This window comes from Stenella coeruleoalba (assembly GCF_951394435.1).
Source record: "Stenella coeruleoalba genome assembly, chromosome: 13".
Classification (NCBI taxonomy): domain Eukaryota; kingdom Metazoa; phylum Chordata; class Mammalia; order Artiodactyla; family Delphinidae; genus Stenella; species Stenella coeruleoalba.
In genome coordinates, this window is record NC_137159.1 from 55,872,036 (window position 1) to 55,892,332 (window position 20,297).

General features: G+C 40.1%; 1 protein-coding gene across 8 annotated transcripts in view; it reads right to left on the reverse strand.

The window, feature by feature from the left end:
- Positions 1-20,297, reverse strand: part of MTA3 (metastasis associated 1 family member 3) — a 164,109-nt gene that overhangs the window by 123,713 nt on the left and 20,099 nt on the right. For all 8 annotated transcript variants that reach the window (XM_079940382.1, XM_079940381.1, XM_079940379.1 and 5 more), the window contains one exon: positions 18,151-18,244. In XM_079940382.1, coding sequence (XP_079796508.1) covers positions 18,151-18,244 — 94 coding nt within the window. The remainder of the gene's footprint in view (positions 1-18,150; positions 18,245-20,297) is intronic.

Consider the following 20,297-nt stretch of genomic DNA (forward strand, 5'->3'; position numbering starts at 1 on the left):
TATTGTGTTGTTCATCATTGTTTGCTCTTCAGTTCTTCTAGGTCCTTGTTAGACGTTTCTTGTATTTTCTCCATTCTATTTCCAAGATTTTGGATCACCTTTACTATCATTATTCTGAATTCCTTTTCGGGTAGACTACCTATTTCCTCTGCATTTGTTTGGTCTGGTGGGTTTTTACCTTGCTCCTTCATCTGCTGAGTATTTCTCTGTCTTCTGATTTTGCTTAATTTACTGTGTTTGGGGTCTTCCTTTTTGCAGGCTGCAGGTTCATAGTTCCCATTGTTTTTGGTGTCTGCCCCCAGTGGGTAAGGTTGGTTCAGTGGGTTGTGTAGGCTTCCTGGTGGAGGAGACTGGTGCCTGTGTTCTGGTGGATGAGGCTGGATCTTGTCTTTCTAGTGGGCAGGACCGCGTCCGGTGGTGTGTTTCGGGGTATCTATGACCTTATCCTGATTTTAGGCAGCCTCTCTGCTAACGGGTGGGGTTGTGTTCCTATCTTGCTAGTTGTTTGGCATGGGGTGTCCGGCACTGGAGCTTGCTGGTCATTGAGTGGAGCTGGGTCTTAGCATTGACACAGAGATCCCTGGGAGATCTCTCGCCGACTGGTATTACGTGGAGCTGGGAGGTCTCTGGTGGACCAATGTCCTGAACTCGGCTCTCCCACCTCAGAGGCTCAGGCCTGACACCCAGCCAGAGCACCAAGATCCTGTGAGCCACATACGTGCAGAGTTTCTTCCCTTTTGGGAAGAAACGTGCAGAGTTTCTTCCCTTTTGGGAAGTCTGAGGTCTTCTGCCTTCAGTAGGTATTCTGTAGGAGTTGTTCCACATGTAGATGTATTTTTGATGTATTTGTGAGGAGGAAGGTGATCTCCACATCTTACTCCTCCGCCATCTTGAAGGTCTCCACTTGCAGTTCTTTTGACCCTGAGTTTAATTATAGGAGTTGAAATCTTCTTTGCAGTTTCTGTGATTACTTCTCCTAGAGGTTTCCAGATTTGAAATGTGTAGCAACCTGCAAATCCAAGAGCTGCAATACCCAGCCCCACAGCTATAGAACCCCTTGCCAGTCCCTGGTCAATGTCAGCGTCCACCCACTTGGTCGGGGGCGGCGAGTACTCAGCGTAGCGCAGGCCCTCACCGGCGGTGGAAGAGTTCATATTCTTATTCCACTAAATGTTGCTATGACTTTTGGTAAGTTACTGACTTCTCTTTGGGCCACTGTAGAAATAGAGCTAATAACAACCTAAATTAACAAATTCTAGTAGTGACGATTAAAAGAACAAAATGAATATGTGTCTAGTGTACCATCTGAAACACAGAGTTCAAAATTGTTAGTTTTCAGGACTTCCCTTGTGGTCCAGTGGTTAAGAATCCACCTTCCAATGCAGGGGATGTGGGTTCGATCCCTGGTCAGGGAACTAAGATCCCACGTGCCACGGAGCAACTAAGCCTGCACGCCATAACTAGAGAGCCCACACGTCACAACTGCTGAGCCCACATGCCACACCTAGAGAGCCTGCGCACTGCAACTACTGAGCCCGTGTGCTCTGGAGCCCATGTGCCACACTACAGAGAAGCCCGCACGCTGCAATTAGAGAAACCTGCGTGCCACAATGAAGAGCCCATGCGCTGTAATGAAAGATCCCGTGTTGCAACGAATATACCATGAGCAGCAACTAAGGCCCAACGCAGCCAAATTAATTAATTAATTAATTTTTTAAAATGTATTAAAAAACTGGGGGCTTCCCTGGTGGCGCAGTGGTTGAGAATCCGCCTGCCAATGCAGGGGACACGGGTTCGATCCCTGGTCCAGGAAGGTCCCACATGCCATGGAGCAACTAAGCCTGTGCACCACAACTACTGAGTCCACGTGCCACAACTAGTGAAGCCCGTGCACCTAGAGCCTGTGCTCCACAACAGGAGAAGCCACCGCAGTGAGAGTCCCACGCACCAAAGCGAAGAGTGGCCCCCGCTCACCGCAACCAGAGAAAGCCCGCGCACAGCAACCAAGACCCAACGCAGCCATAAATAAGTAAATAAATAAACAATTTTTAAGAAAAATGTTAGTTTTCCTTCCTTCTCAAAGATAAAGTATTGATGGGTTGAAAGTGTTAAAATCTCTTTTGGTATACAATATAGGTTATTATCACATTTACTGAAAAGAAAAGTCTGTGAACAAAAGGCCAGATAAAATAATACTGATTTACAACCAACAGAGCAAACATATCTTAATTAAGCTTAAAGACTGCACAAAATTAGAACTACATTCAACATCCTGTAATAAACCATAATGGAAAAGAATGTGAAAAAGAATATAACATATATAACAATCATTTTGCTGTACACCAGAAACTAACGCAACACTGTAAATCAACTATACTTCAGCAAAATAAATTTTAAAAAAAATTTAAAAGACTGCACAAAATTAAAATCCAACAAAACACTGTAAAAAAATGTACATTTATTAATGCTAAGAAAAATGGAAAATGAACAAATAAGGCCCTTTTCAGTGCCTTAAATTTTTGTTTATTACTTTTTATCCTATACGTGCAGTAAACACATAGAATAAATGTAAGGAGCCCCTTCTCACATCTTGGACAAAGAAACTGAAGATAATAGGGGAAAGGGTTAGAGAACATCTGAACATCTGAACATCTGGAGTGTAGGCCTAGAGTGTGAGTTATGCTATGGGTGCCTGCTTGAATCTCCAGGGAAGGAATATGGCCCCTGGAAGCCCTCCAGGTGAAGATGAAAAACAGGTGATGGAGGGGGCCATCAAAGATGCCTCCTACCTCAGCTCCACAACAAAACTGGCCAGATCCAAGAGGATGTTCTCCTCTTAAGTATCCTCTCCATCTCTTTACAAGAAGAATTTCCCATCTACACTGTCCTGTTATTACCAAAACTTGTTATGAAAACAGTTCTCTTTACTCTTTTATAAAATGTATAGGCAATTGGGGTACTTTAACTTGTGAATGATCACTTCCTAAAATGATCTGGTGTCACTTTAGAAGCCCCCCTGCTAGGGGTCAGGAGTCCTTCCTGGGTATGTCACCTCTACCACAGCATTTACTACGCTGCAGTAAAACAGCCTACGTCTGTAACCTACGGGACTCAGCCTTTCTGAGAGCAGGGACAGTGTCTGGTCATTGCAAACATTCAGAGCATCCAGAACAGCCATCTGCTCATACTGAGACGCTCAGTGAATTACTTACTTAACGAATAAAGAATAAGATATTAGAGGGAGTATAGCCCACTGAAAAGAACTGGATTTGGAATTTCCAGTTCTAGTTCTAGAATATCACTCACTTGATATATAATTCTGAATGAGGTATACTGAACCCAGCAATAATAATCCTTATCCACCACCATCACTACTATCCAGCTTAATACCACTACAGTAAATATTTGGATTTTCTCAACCTCCTTCCTTCCCTTTGCAGAGATCAGAAAGCTTAAAATTAGCTCCCAGCTTCCCAAGCACCCCGAGTTGTGCATGGGAACTGGCATGCAATGGACTGGGAGGCTATGAGACAGGGGCCATCTTCCTGAGACTATTAGCCATTAGCAAAGTTGAAAGTGAGGCTTTTATGCAGCAATGTCCATTCTCCAAGTTCCTAGGTGTCAAGAATGCGGCAGGCATCAGCAGCTTCTTGATATGACCTCTAAAAACCTGGACTGAGGCTTCAGGTGACCATTTTCCAACTTCCTGGCTGTGAGGGGCAACCAAAAAAGCATGGTGCTTGCTAGCTTGGCTCCAGAGGGACCAACTTCCCACGTGGGTCAGTTCTTTGTACTGTTATGGGAGTCTTCCAGAGGCCCAGCCTAGGATATGTTCCTTCAACCATTCCACCATTTGGGAAGCACTTAATTCCCAGTAATAGACCAAATCCAGATTGGTTTCTGTTTCTTTCAGTGACACTGATTCAAAAAGCTACCATTTTCTGTACACCTCATGATCTGCCAGACACTTTATTCATTTAATTCCTACAACAACTCTCAAGACAGGGAGGGTAATAGGTAGAAAGTATTATTAAGCCCCTTGTAAAGATGAAGAAACTAAGGCTCAGCAAGGTTAACTAATGTGCCCAAGGCTACTAAATGACAGAACCAGCATTAATATCCAGGTCCGACTCCAAAACTCCTTTTTTCACAAGGCCAAATTGGACAAACATAAAATGAAGTACAGTCATATTTATCTCCTCCAAAATAAATTTTAGAGATAAATAAAAGAAAGTGTAGAAAAACAGGAATCAGAGGATAGATCATTAGTCCAGCTAGGTAACCTTGGGTCAAGAACTCAGCTATAGGGCTTCCCTGGTGGCGCAGTGGTTGAGAGTCCGCCTGCCGATGCAGGGGACACGGGTTCGTGCCCCGGTCCGGGAAGATCCCACATGCCGCGGAGTGGCTGGGCCCGTGAGCCATGGCCGCTGAGCCCGCGTGTCCGGAGGCTGTGCGCCCCAACAGGAGAGGCCACAACAGTGAGAGGCCCGTGTACCGCAAAAAAAAAAAAAAAAAAAAAAGAACTCAGCTATAAAACAGAGTTTAAACAGATTATGTATAGGGTCCTTCCAGATTTAAAATTCTAGAGTCTGAAATGCTAATGAAAACATCCTTTGGGCTATTCTAAATAAAGACAATATGTAAATGTAAAAGCACTAGCAGAAACAGGTAGTAGTAGGAAGCTACAGAATTCAATATCTATACTATACTTCAATGGAAAGATTTTTTTTAATGATAACCTGTGGAAAATTTTAGATAAGCTACTCTGACTACAAAAATGATATTCATTTAACCAGTCATATGAAAATATAAAACATGAAGTCTATATCGTTCCATCCCACAAATTAAGTAAAGCTAACACAAAGCCTTTAGAGAAGCTTAAGAATATCTAATTATTGGAATGCCTCATTTAATAATCAAAAAGCAATGTGACATCAATTTTAAAGTAGTAATAGAGTACTTGCTTTGTTTAAAAAGATAATAGCAATCATTAACATTCAAAGTAACAGATCAATAAGAAAATGTGTATCATAAAACATAATTAACTTGCCAAATAATAAACCTCTGTAATATTTACAGTTGATAATAATCAGGTTAATGAGACATAAACTTGCCATAACTACTAACTATAAAATGTCATTCACAAAAATAAAAACATTATAAAATAGCAAGAGAAAAATGTCCTTATAAATGAATGTTTATTACTTTTTTTTTTTTTTGCGGTACACAGGCCTCTCACTGTTATGGCCTCTCCCGTTGTGGAGCACAGGCTCCAGACGCACAGGCTCAGCGGCCATGGCTCACGGGCCCAGCCGCTCCACAACATGTGGGATCTTCCTGGACCGGGGCATGAACCCGTGTTTCCTGCATCGGCAGGCGGACTCTCAACCACTTCACCACCAGGGAAGCCCAATGTTTATTACTTTTAATGCAGTGACAGAAAATAGATCTTTGTGCCAACTCCAATCAACTGGTAGTAGATGCCTGGAAAAGACTGAGAAGTTTCTCCAGGGGCAGAGTTAGGGCTCAGTGTCTCAGATTAGCCACATTTGGACCTGGATTCAAAAAAAGGAAAGTGTTGGGACTTCCCTGGCAGTCTAGTGGTTAAAACTCCACGCTTCTACTGCAAAGGGCGTGGGTTTGCTCCCTGGATGGTGAACTAAGATCCCACGTGCTGTGCAGTGCAGCCAGAAAATAAAATAAATAAATTGTTAAAAATAAAATAGAGAGAGAGAGAAAGGCTGAGGTCTATGCACCTAAATACTTTATAGACTAAGATACAACAGATCTATGGGCTATGTTCTCATAATGTCAAAGTTCAGAAGAATACACAACAGATATCTAGAAATCAAATATGTTTAGCCTTATCCCTGCTAATAAAATGTGTGGTCAAAGCACAAAAAAAGGTTCTTCAAATACCAGGGTAACTTTCTGTTGTTGTTTGTGTTTCCCCTTCTCTCTTTAGTATTACTCTTGGAAGTACTACGGTTTCAACAACTGAGCTGAATAAATTCAGAATAGATACAGCTGTTGATCAAATAAGTGAGCTGGAGTATTAAATCAAAGAATTCTTCCAGTAAGCTACATAAAAGGCCTAAGAAATGAAAAGAATGAGATCAGTTAACAGAAGTCACAACTTTTGTTACTAGGAATTCCAGAAAGAGAGACAATAGAGGGACAACGAAGAAATAGAAATCCTAGAAGAAAACATCCCTGAGCTGAAAACAAATTACAGGTCCTCCCTCACTCCAACACATTCACCAAAAACACATAGAATGGTTTACTGAAGTAAGTGCAACATGCAGACAATATTCTGGCATATTCTGGCAAGATTTCAGAATGCCAAATCTAAAGCTGTGTTTTTCCAGAGGGAAAAACATGTTAAGAATAAGAAGAGTTACAAGAATAAGAATTATATTGACATCAGAGTTGTTATCAACAACACTGGATTCCAGAAGACAATGGAGTTAATTGTTTCAAAGTTCTGAGAGGAAACTATTTTGAACCTAGAATTCTATAAAGAGACCAACTAGCATTAAGTATGACGGTAAGATTTAGAAAGCTCACCACCCACAGACACTTTGTGAAAAAAATTTAGATAAGGGCAAAGCAAAACATAAATGTAGTCCAAAAATAAAGAGAGCTTGGATTCCAAAAAAACAAACAAACAAAACCGTATTTATTGAGTTAACTGAAGATTTTTTCCACTACACATTAATTTAGCAGAAGTTACTCAATATAAAAAAGGCAAATGATATAAACAGTTCACAGAAAAGGAAACAAAAGTGGCTTTTATAAGAAAGCCACATTTTCATAAGAAATGTAAAATAAAACTATACCAAGGTATCATTTTTTACCTATTAGGTTAAGTAAAGATCAAAGGCCTGATAGTAAACTATATTGGTACAGGTGGGAGGGAATAGACACTTATTTGTTGCTGATAGGTCTAAACTGACACCCTGGCTGAGGCAGGCAATTTGGCAATATCTATCAAGATTACAGGGCTTCCCTGGTGGCGCAGTGGTTGACAGTCTGCCTGCCGATGCAGGGGACACGGGTTCGTGCCCCAGTCCGGGAAGATCCCACATGCCACAGAGCGGCTGGGCCCGTGAGCCATGGCCGCTGAGCCTGCGCGTCCGGAGCCTGTGCTCCGCAACGGGAGAGGCCACAACAGTGAGAGGCCCGCGTACCGAAAAAAAAAAATAATAAATGCATAATCTTTTGATCCCACAACTGCAATTCTAGGAATCTATCCTAAATATAGATGCTGTGCTCATAACATGTGCTAAATAATAATGTACTCTGCAGAACTATTTGACAGCAAAAGATAAAAAACGCAATCCTCCACCAGTACAGACTGGTTAAATTATAGTAAAAACATCAAACTGTGGAATACAATGCAGCCATTAAAGTACATACAGATATGGAAGGATCTCCAAGATAAGAAAAAAGCAAGGCCCAGGAAAAGTGGTATAGTGTTAACAGAAGTCTTCAAAAGGTGAGCCTGAACACTTCTAAGGGTACAGAAGACACTGTAAGGGATACACAGAAACACAGGTTTAAGGAAATCAACTTTTAGATCAAATTCCACATGTACTAGCCTGAGAACTAGCACAGGATCCTTCTCTTCTCATCTCCACCACTCTTCTCTTACCTCTCCACCACTCTAAATCTTAAAGTACAGCACAGTCCAAGGGAGTAAAAACCACCAGAGCACCAAACAAGGAGACCACTGGTGACAAAACAGGGACACGATAAAGATATCAGAAATTCGCAGAATACGGTTTTGTGTCTTACACATACTTTAGTCACAGCAAAGTGTGGTAATAGAACTGGGGTATTTTGGCCAATGTTAGCATGTTATGAATTCAGAAATATTTGAGACTATGGCATCAGATATCTACCTGTTGATCAACTGATAGATATATGAACAATTTATACTTAAAGACTTCACTTTTTCCAACCCCTGGATGGTAATAAAAAAATACACCACTCCTGGGCTTCCCTGGTGGCGCAGTGGTTAAGAATCCGCCTGCCAATGCAGGGAACACGGGTTCAAGCCCTGGTCCGGGAAGATCCCACATGCTGCGGAGCAATTAAGCCCGTGCGCCACAACTACTGAGCCTGTGCTCTAGAGCCCGTGAGCCACAACTACTGAAGCCCACGCGCCTAGAGCCCATGCTCCGCAACCAGAAGCCACCGCAATAAGAAGCCCGTGCACTGCAGTGAAGAGTAGCCCCTGCTCACCACAACTAGAGAAAGCCCACGTGCAGCAACAAAGACCCAATGCAGTCAAAAATAAAATAAATTTATTAAAAAAAAAAAAACCACTCCTGAACAGTCCCAAGATAAAAAAAAACAGAGTCTGCAAAAAATGCTGATGGCCTTAGTCCATCACAGCAAGGCTCTGAGCATTATCCAGGAATCTATCTTAGAATTCAGAAGGAGATGGTTGCCTTGGGGATGCACAGTACTCATTTATTAAAATTGGAAAAAGACTGACAGAAAGTATGATTTAGCTGCCTAGTTTTTGTCAATAAGGACTGGCTTTGTCATTAAAGTTTTACTGTTAGTCATTTTCCTTTGAATAAATGAAATCCACAGTTCCAACAATCTGATGTACATATATTTAAATACAGTTCATATTATACTTTATATATCAATTTACATGTCATATATATTTAAATATATAAGTACACAAATGGTATAAGATCCAAACATTTTATCAGACTTAAATTTAAAATGCAAAGGTTTATTTTTATATTTTTGGCTGTGTTGGGTCTTCGCTGTGGTGTGCGGGGTTCTCATTGTGGTGGCTTCTCCTGTTGCAGAGCATGGGCTCTAGGTGTGTGGGCTTCAGTAGCTGTGGCTCGCGGGCTCTAGAGCACAGGCTCAGTAGTTGTGGTGCATGGGTTTAGCTGCTCCGCGGCATGTGGGATCTTCCTGGACCAGGGCTTGAACCCCTGTCCCCTCCATTGGCAAGCGGATTCTTACCCACTGCACCACCAGGGAAGTTCCGCAAAGGTATATTTAAATGAACATTATTTCAACTTTCCCAAACCTTTCTGAGTATACTGGTTTAAATAAGGTCCCTATGATGGTTAGTTTTATGTGTCAAACTGGCTAGGCTATAGTCCCTAGTTATTCAAATATTAACTAGGTGTTGCTGTGAAAGTATTTTGTAGATGGGATTACCATCAGCTGACTCTGAATAAAGGAGATTATCCTCAATAATCTGGATGGGTCTCATCCAATCAAATGAAAGATCTCAGGAGCAAAACTGAGATTTTCCTGGGCTTCCCTGGTGGCACAGTGGTTGAGAATCAGCCTGCCGATGTAGGGGACACGGGTTTGTGCCCTGGTCCGGGAAGATTCCACATGCCGCGGAGCGGCTGGGCCCGTGAGCCATGGCCGCTGAGCCTGTGCGTCCAGAGCCTGTGCTCCGCAGCGGGAGAGGCCACAACAGTGAGAGGTCCAGCGTATCGCAAAAAACAAAAACAAAACAAAACAAAAAAAAACCTGAGATTTCCCTGAGGAATAAGAAATCCCACCTGGCCAGACCCACAATAATTTATTCGTTTTGCAATAAATAAATCTCTTTATATATTTATACAAACCAGTTGGAGATTACATACGTGTACAGGATATTATGTATTTATATATACACAAAATCTCCAACTAGTTGTTCATCTGGTAGACCCCTAAGTGATACAATCTACGTAGGTCAAAGAGTAGGAAGTAAAATTAACAGTCATTTGTTAGGTCTTGGTAAAGTCTTTTTATTCTGCTTCTCAAAAAATGAGATCATGAATGACTAATGACTGGGTAACAAACCTCTTCCAACTCTGGTGGTTTCAAATTCTCTGCTTTCAACAAGACTGAAGTAGGACATAATTGAATTGTCAGCTGCTAAATCATTAAAAATCACTTTTGATGAAAAACTGCTATATGATTTTTCACATACAACTCAGAAGAACAAAGAGACACTTGTAAACTCTGAGGGCAGGGACTTCTGCTTGTTCAGTGCTTATCACCAGAACTTAGAGGAATCTCATAACACAGGAGGAGCTCAAAATGTATTTGATAAACGAATAAATGAGGAAAACATCACCATTCTCATCTACTTAGATGAAAAAATTTTGTCAGAAACTACACCTATAAACACAAAAATCAGGAACAGAATCAATACCAAACCCTCTCATTCTAGCAACGAGTTACATTAATGCAAGAATTTGTTAACTAAATGAGGTGAGAAGAATCCCCATCCATCTTGTTAAGAGATGATTTCCAGTAAAAATGTATTTTTATGTTTAGTAATTATCAAACTTTTTACAGTAATTGTACTGTAATTATAATAAATCCAAAAGAAATTAAGACTGAGCCTTATAAAGTCAAGAAATACAAAGTGTTTTAAAATTTTAATTTATGTTGAATTTTTGCTGCAGAGAGTAATATGATGATAAACAAAACTTTTCAAGCATAAAATACATTTAGGCTAGAATACTGCAGAGAAAGCAAAATGGAAAAGAGCTCAAGGAGAGAAAGGGATCGCGTAAAATTTCAAACTGTTCAACAGGAGCTTGTTCACGCTTTTTTTTTTTTTTTTTTTAACCTGTGATGGTGGGCAAATTGTTACAGTATTTCTTTTTTTTTTCTGGCTGTACTGCACCAAGCAGCTTTCTGGATCTTAGTTCCCTGACCAGGGATGAACCCCGGCCCCCAGTAGTGGAAACGCGGAGTCCTAACCACTGGATGGCCAAGGAATTCCATAGCCATTTATTTATTTTTAATTTTTGAATTTTATTTTATTTACTTTTTTATACAGTAGGTTCTTGTTAGTCATCAATTTTAAACACATCAGTGTATACACGTCAATCCCAATCGCCCAATTCATCACACCACCATCCCCACCCCCCGCCATTTTCCCCCTTGGTGTCCATACATTTGTTCTCTACAGGGAAGCCCACAACTATTTAAATTTTTGATGAAAAATTTTAGATGTCAACTTTCAAACGTATAAGGGAGGGACTTCCCTGGTGGCACAGTGGTTAACAATCCGCCTGACAATGCAGGTGACATTGGTTCGATCCCTGGTCAGGGAAGATCCCACATGCCGCGGAGCAACTAGGCCTGTGCGCCACAGCTACTAAGCCTGCTCTCTAGAGCCCACGAGACACAACTACTGAGCCCGGGTCCCCTGCATTGGCAGGCAGATCCCACATGCCGTGGAGCAACGAAGCCTGTGCGCCACAACTACTGAAGCCCATGCGCCACAACTACTGAAGCCCGTGCACCTAGAGCTGGTGCTCCATAAGAGAAGCCACTGCAATAAGCCCACGCACTGCAATGAGGAGTAGTACCCGCTCGCCACAACTAGAGAAAGCCTGCATGCAGCAACAAAAACCCAACGCAGCCAAAAATAGACTAAATTAATTAATTAATTTTTTTACAAAGCCCGTATCAATCCTAGCTGAATATAAATAACTTTTAACTTTTTTATTACTTCCAACTTTAATCTCTAATTTGGAGGAAGTAGGTAAACTATTAAGAGCTTTTTCTGGTTTAATTTGTACATACCGAGTAACTTCCATGTTCCCAAAGTTACAGTGAATGTCAGCAAATGTGTTAGTCAACAATACAGACATAGGTTTTGTTTTATTATACTGCATTTAGTGCCCTGGTTCTTAAATGGGTACTAGTCTACACCCCAAGGACTCCTTTGGAAAGGGTGAGGTGGCGGCAGTACTACCACAGTGGGAGCAGTATTAACATTTCACAGATGGAAGACAAGGATGTTAGATATCCCATAGATATATAGGTAGACAGCAGAGGACAGTCCATGATTCATATGACTTTGAAATGTCCCTCTGGACATTTATGTAAGTGAAAAACATGATTCTGTTACCTGAGACTAGAACTAATTCCATTCTATGTATGAGAACACAAAATGGTTTTAATATAACTGACTTTTCCAGCAATGTAGCCATCATATAAAAAGAGAAAAGACTGTATTTTGTTTTGTTCAAAACTTACCAATAGTACCATTTTGAAAAAAAATCTCAGGAAATATTAGAGTTCCTAGTACAAACTATCAGTCTAATTTATAACCGCTGCATTGCTAGTGATTCTATGCATATATGCAAACATTCCACAATTTCGTTACAGCTTCCACTATTGTCATGCCTCAGCATTTACACATATTGAAATACAGTATATATGATCCTAGTATATATATTATAAATTTTTCTCTTTTATATTGCAGTCAGAACATAATACTGAGTTTTAATTTTGTTTTTACATTATATGTATAAGTTATACTATCAATAAATTTCACTTCAGAATAATAAAGAGGGCATTTTTCCTGACTTGTGCTCAAAGTGACCAAAAATCATTTATAAGGAGTAAGGCATTGGGGCAAAAATCTCTTCATTTAATCAGTCTGTCAAAAGAAAATGAAGTTTACTTAAAGAAAACTAATAGTTCATTAAATACTTTTAGTTGGCAGTCATAAGCTTAAATATTGATTTTAAACTGTCACTGAAAATATCCCATTACAGAAAAACCTATTATGATCCTATTCCAGTTATATCGTCTACTGTTGAGTTACAAATCATCCCAAAACTTAGTGGCACAAAACAAACATTCTACTTTGCTGATTCAGTGGGTGAGGAATTCAGACAGGGCACAGCACAGAACTCTTGTCTTTGCTTCACAATAACTGGGGCCTCAAGAGGAACTCAAATGGCTGAGCCTGGATCAGCTGGTGGCTCGTTCAGGCATATGTCTGGCACCTGGGCTCACATAGGACAGACCATCAACCTTAGCACCTACAAAGGGCCTCACCATGTAGCCTGGTTTTCTCACAGTATAGTGGCTGAGTTCCAAGGAGAACTATCCTGAGAGCAAACATTCCAAGAAAACCAGGTAGAAGCTTCATGGCCTTTTCTGACCTAGCCTTGAAGAGTCAGACAGCATTACTTCCACAATACTGTTCTGGTCACAGCCCCACCCAGATCCAAGCGGAGAAGACATGGACTTCATCTATCAATGGAAGGAACGTCAAAGAAGTTGAGGACCATGTTTTAAAACACCACAGATAGAGAGATAGATAGACAGACAGACAGACAGATAGATAGATAGATAAACACCACAGACTCTTTTCAGCCAACCAAGATGCTAAAACAAAACAACTGGTAGCCTGGCTGTTCTTCAAATTTGTTCCCTTGGTAAATTTAAAGCTACGAACACTTGTGGAGCAACTATATATATATAATGAACAAGATACACGAAAGCTGTAGAGATGATCAAAACCATCGTTAAAGAACTTAACACTGGGCTTCCCTGGTGGTGCAGTGGCTAAGAATCCACCTGCCAGTGCAGGGGACACGGATTCAAGCCCTGGTCCGGGAAGATCCCACGTGCTACAGAGCAACTAACCCCACGTGCCAGAACTACTGAGCCTGTACACTAGAGCCTGTGAGCCACAACTACTGAGCCCGCGTGCCTAGAGACCATGCGTGGCAACAAGAGAAGCCACCACAATGAGAAGCCTGCGCACCGCAACAAAGAGGAGCCCCCGCTCGCCACAACTGGAGAAAGCCCACGCGCAGCAACAAAGACCCAACGCAGCCAAAAATAAACAAACTAAATTAAAAAAAAATTTTTTTAATAATAAAATAAACAAATACAGAGAAACAGGCAATGATACATTACAGACCTCATGACAGAAGTACACAATGCTACCCATGAAGTGATCTTGTACCCACACCCCAGAAAAATAAACCTAGATTCGATCCTCTAGAATCTGTATCTAACTATCTATCTACAGAGAAGCATGGTAAAGGACACAAGAGAGATGCAATGAACAAACTCCAAGCCAAAAGAAACTCAACAGGATTAACCACCTGCTATCTTCAACAAAATACTGAGAGAGAGAATATGAAATAATATGTATCCAAAGATTAAAAGACTGGGCTTCCCTGGTGGCGCAGTGGCTGAGAGTCCGCCTGCCGATGCAGGGGACACGGGTTCGTGCCCCGGTCCGGGAAGATCCCACATGCCGCGGAGCGGCTGGGCCCGTGAGCCATGGCCACTGGGCCTGCGCGTCCAGAGCCTGTGCTCCGCAACGGGAGAGGCCACAGCAGTGAGAGGCCGCGGGGGTGAAAAAGAAAAACAAAAAAAAAAAAACCACAAAGGGACTTTCCTGGCAGTCCAGTGGTTAAGACTCCACTCTTCCACTGCAGGGGGCACGGGTTTGATCCCTGGTCGGGAACTAATCCCGCATGCCGCATGGCGCGGCCGAAAAAAAAAAAAACAAACACAAAGACTGAGCTGGTTCCATATCAAGGATACATGACAATAAAATACAATGTGTGGGGACTTTCCTTGTGGCGCAGTGGTTAAGAATCCACCTGCCAATACAGGGGACACGGGTTCAAGCCCTGGACCAGGAAGATCCCACATGCCATGAGCAGCTAAGCCCATGCACCACAACTACTGAGCCCGAGCTCTAGAGCTCGTGAGCCACAACTACTGAGCCCACGTGCTGCAACTACTAAAACCTGCGTGCCTAGAGCCCGTGCTCCATGACAAAAGAAGCCACCACAACCAGAAGCCCGCGCACTGCAACAAAGAGGAGCCTCTGCTGGCCACAAATAGAGAACGCCCACGTGCAGCAATGAAGACCCAACGCAGCCAAAAATAAATAAATTAATTAATTAAAATAAAATACAACATGTGATTCTGGATTTTATCCTAGACTAAGGAAAAAATACATAGCTACGCAGAACACTGCTGAGACACTAAATTTGAATGAGGATTGCGAATGAGACAATAGCTTTGTGTAAATATTAGGGTTCCTGAGATGTTTACTACACTGTGGTTATGTAAGAGAATTTTCGTACATTTAGGAAAAACACTCTAAAGTCTCCAATTTACTCTCCAATGGTTCAGGAAAAATATATATATAATAAAGAATATATATATTATATATATATAAAAAATGACAAAATGTTAATTATTGAATCTGGGTAAAGGGCATACTGGAGTTCCTTGTATATTCTTGGCATTTCCTGTAAGTTTGAATGAGGCCATATCTTTCAGAAATACATTGTGAAATATTTACAAATGAAAAAGTAAGATTTCTCTGATGTGCTTCAAAATAATGGGACAAGTAGGGGTCTAGATGAAATAATTGGTCATGTAGTAATAACTGTTAAAGTAGAATAATGGAAACATCAGGTGTATTATACTATTCTCTGTACTTTTCTATGTTTGAAATTTTCTGCAATAAAAAGTTTTAAAGAAGTCCACAATGAGGGACATCCCTGGTGGCACAGTGGTTGAGAATCCGCCTGCCAATGCAGGGGACACGGGTTCTAGCCCTGGTCCGAAATATCCCACATGCCGCGGAGCAACTAAGCCCATGCGCCACAACTACTGAGCCTGCGCTCTAGAGCCCAAGAGACACAAATACTGAGCCCGTGAGCCACAACTACTGAGGCTATTGAAGCCCACACACATAGAGCCCATGCTTCGCAACAAGAGAAGCCACCTCAATGAGAAGCCCACGCTCCGCAACGAAGAGTAGCCCCCGCTCAGTGCAACTAGAGAAAGCCCACACACAGCAACGAAGACTCAATGCAGCCAAAAATAAAAAGATAAAATAAATTTATTAAAAAAAAAAAAGAGGCACCCACACATTCAGGACTCTAGTTTTGAAATGTTTCTAATATATGACACTCTCTCCATTAATCCCCCTTAAAACCTCTTTATAAAGCATGAACCATTCAGGCAATTTTATTTGCCCCATGTGAAGTTTTATTCAATACAAAAACAGAAATACAGTTGATACCTCTAACTCTACCGTATATGGACATATAGTTACCATTGAGAGTAAAATCAATAAATAATGGAAGAAAACAGGTAAATGTAGATAGAAGTAATCCACCCAAAGAGATGATCTACAAATCACAGAGAGAGAAAAACCAACTGACATTTGTTAAGCACCCATTATAAGCCATTCCTTAGGTCATTTAAGCTTCACATCAATGCTGGCATAATTTTTCCCTTAATTTTGTTTTTAATTTTTTTCCTTGAAGTATACAATTTTAGATTTTTTTTTAAAAAAAATTTTTGGCCATGCTTCGTGGCCTGTGGGTTCTTTGTTCCCTGACCAGGGATCGAACCTGTGCCCCTGGTAGTGAACGCACAGAGTCCTAACCACTGGACCACCAGGGAATTCCCACCCTTAATTTTTTTTAACTGTGGTAAAATACATATGATTCAAAATGGGGACTTCCCTGGTGGTCCAGGGGGTAAGACTCCACGCTCCCAATGCAGGGAGCCCGGGTTCGATCCCTGGTTGGGAAACTAGATCCTGCATGCATGCTGCAACTAAGAAGTCCGCACGTCCTGCACGTCACAACTAAAAAAGATACCGCATGCCGCAATGAAGATCCCACGTGCCACAACTAAGACCCAGCACAGCCAAAATGAATAAATGAATAAATAATAAATAAATAAATATTTACTTTAAAAAAGAGGTGATTTTTTTCAACCTCATTTTACAAATGAGGAAAATGCAGATGAGTGAGAAGTTAAGACATTTTCCTAAGGCAAGCAGCAAGTCACCAACCAGAATCTGAACCCAGGTCTTTCTTTAAACCGCATGACTGCCATTATATAATTTCACTGGTTCTTAAGTTTCTTAAAATTTCATTTCTCTGAGTCAATACTAAGAGCCTCATTAATTCTAAAAAGCCTGATTTTCTACATTTACAAGCCTAAAATAGACAGCACCAAAAAAGGCAGCCAGGCTGAGACCCTCCATGAACAGTCAACAGACGCCCAACCATCTTTACACCTCACTACCTTTGCAACAACAACTTTAGAAGCTATGTTAGAAGCTAAATTAAATCCAAAAGTACATGAATATAAATGAGACATTTTATCTTTAAGTTTATGTTGTAAATGGTGAATAAAATCCAAATAATTTTGCATAGATACTTTAGTAACACACTGAATTTCTAGATTTCAGGTATAGCTAAAATAACTGATTAGTATGTCATTTTAAAAAGCAATACTTTGGTCTCATACATGAGGAGCAAATATCATTACCCTGAATCTGTGAATATACAATTTGTAAATACTACAGAATAACCCATATCATAATTAACACTTTCTCTACAAAAATGGAAAGAAACTGAAAAACTCTAGGAACTACAGCAGAAAATATAGTAGGAATTTAACTTATGAGACAGACATCCAGTGGGGAAATCATTCTCAGGCAGACAAAAAACAAACCTGTGCGCCAACAGCCTCCCTTCCCCCATTACCAAAACATTTCAAAAGCTTCAGGAACCCCAAGACCAGAGTTTGAGACACTACGGTATTAAACTGAAAAATACATTTACATATGGTCCTAGTCTCATTACATATTTTGTAGGACAAAAATGGCTTTCAAAATAAAGTACTTATACTTTATTTTGAGTATAAGTATAAAGTACTTATACTCTTTCTTAAAATTTAGATCACTTTTTTATTGATTGTTTAAAAAAAAGTCAAAGGGGCTAAAATATGTCAAAGCTGTTGACTGCAGAGGGAGAAGCACACAATGAAGATTAAACTACAAAGAAATGCTCAGAGTTGCTATCTGCAGGAATTTTTTTCCATATCTATCACATTGCACTTCTTTCTTTAGCAAACTTTTTTTTCCACACATACCTAATACTATAAATATATAATAAATACTCAGAATTTTAAAAACTGTAAATACAACCCAGTTGTTTTAGAGAGGAGGGAAAAAGAAGTCCTCCAAAATACCAGTGAAGTAAAAATTTCCTCATATTCAAACCTTCAAACCGCCATGGAAAATTGGAGATGGCAAAACACTGCTCCAATTGTCCACTAAAGCCTATGTGCAAAGACTTCTATTTCAACATTTCGACTAACTAATAAACATATGTTGCATCCTAAAAAATATATACTAAAACCAAGAACCACCCAAAAACCTACTCCCATCTAAACTAAGAGGAAGACAAATGGGAAACCAAAAAGCTACAGGTAACATAAAGTACTTTTCCTCATATCATGGAAAACAAAAGGCTCAAAACACATTTTAATTTTCCAAGAAAAAGACAATTAACTTACTAGCATGCTTGTCTGCAAGCATTATAAGCGTGTTGGAAATATCTCGTCGTCTATAAAAGCACACTACTTTTGCTTCCACGTTGCCAGTTGCAGTCTAAGAAATAAGAAAAATAAAAGTCATCTATACTGAATATTAGATTCAAGTAGTTTATAAAACAAAACTAGAGACAGCATAATTGTAAGATCACTGTCATTTATTGTGCCAACCACAACTGCAGGATAATCAGAGAGCTTAAAAATTCAAATCAGGACGAGTAACGTTTGTAAAAGTTCCAAGTGAAACAAATGTCAAACATAAAATAACTCATTGGCATCAATTAAAAATTAAACTAAAGTGATCAGAGAGCTTTAATGACTAAAACCATACTTAACTCTGATTTACCTTAAGAAACTAATCCCCAAAATTTAAAAAGCCACAACATAACTTAAAAGACAGTTAAACATAGTCCTCCAAACCCTCTTCCTGAGGCACAGGCTAAGTGCAAAATCACCCAGCCCCATCCTAAACACCCTCACGTTCGACTGATGGTGAAGCTCTGCAGGTGCAGGGCAGTCAACACGTGAGGTGGACCAGATAACTTGGAAATGCATTCTCAGCCCAAGGGAGTCCATGAATCCATAACGGTCAACATTCTTAGTAGTACTTACTTTACACCTTCACATATGAAAGTATTAAAAACCTTGAGTTATGAACACTGAAGCTCTTATTTCTTTTTGACTACAGTCTAGAATACAATCAATATTCAGTTAGGCTGTAATTTACTGCAGCTGGGGCCCAGGCTCCTACCCTCCTATTCTTTATGAATTCTGAGAGATTTCAAGGTCAATTGTTCACTACAGAGTTCACTGTAAAAACACACAGATTACAATAAAATGCTATTGTCATTTCCAATTTCAAACAAATTTGAGAACATATTTTCAAAATTTCTCTGGGCTTACAGATACACTCAGAGAAAAAGAAATAAGTATATGTGCTGCAGTAAAGTTGTCAGTTTTATGAAGTTCAGCGGCAGTATTTTAAAGTGAGAAATAGTCTTGTAGAAATATTGCCCCTTAAAACTGAAATCATATTACATCCTAACCAAAGTGCTCCTATATTTCACAATATTGTGATCAAATACATCCTCCAGAAGTAATGATCCAGCAATCTGCTAAATGAACAGTCCAATATTCATATGTAAATAAAATCTATCAATGACTTCAATCATCAGTGCTTTATCATTTTTGTCTTCTTGAGACAAAAGCATGTTAATGGACAACTAATAAGAAAATAAATAAATAAACATTTTAAAAAAATAAATAAAAGCATGTTAAAAACCCAAAGCAAGAGTTTTAAGGCATACGTGTTTTTTTTCTACCTTACTGGTGAGTTCCTCCAATAGGGATACTCTGTAAAGCTAATTAAATTCTTATTTGAACCTGCTTGGGGTGGAGGGGCATAGTTCAAAATAAATATTCTCTTCTGAACCACGCACACACTTGGCTATTAGGCAGTGTACAGTATTACTCTTCTTCTCTACTGTACACACACACACCCTCCCTTCGAACATTCCTCTAAAGTTGAGCTACTAAAATTGTGGTCCAAGGCCCAGTCCACAGCTGTTACTATGTAATGAAATGAGTACAGAAATTAAATGAATTACAGTATTTGAGAGTTAATTTTATATCTATTGAATCTAATAATGAAAAATGGGGCTTGCATTTTTATAAGCCTACTTTAAATTTCATTTTTCTACTCTCATTTTTAAATTTTACAAAAGCAGTCTAAGATACTGAAAATTCTTAAAAATCCTCCACCACAAATAATTTAAGAAGTATAGCTCTGAAGACCTAAGTTAAATATTTTGTATATATAAAGTCACCAAATTTCTTGTGTGCGCTTCCTATGTGCCCCTGCACAAGCTAAGCACCACGGATGCATGGTGTCTGCCCTCACCGAGCCTCTGCTCCAGCAAAGATGCCTGTCCACGTGTCATCTCGTCTCCAACCTTCCAAAGCCCAGCTGTAATCATGTCCCTCACCCAGAAACCTTCACCGGTTCCCCACAACTGAAGCATAAGAGTAAAACATTCCTGACAAATTCCCAGCACTATTGTCTTTACTCCTTTCATTTCCCCTCCAGACTTCACTTCTCACTCATGGAGGCA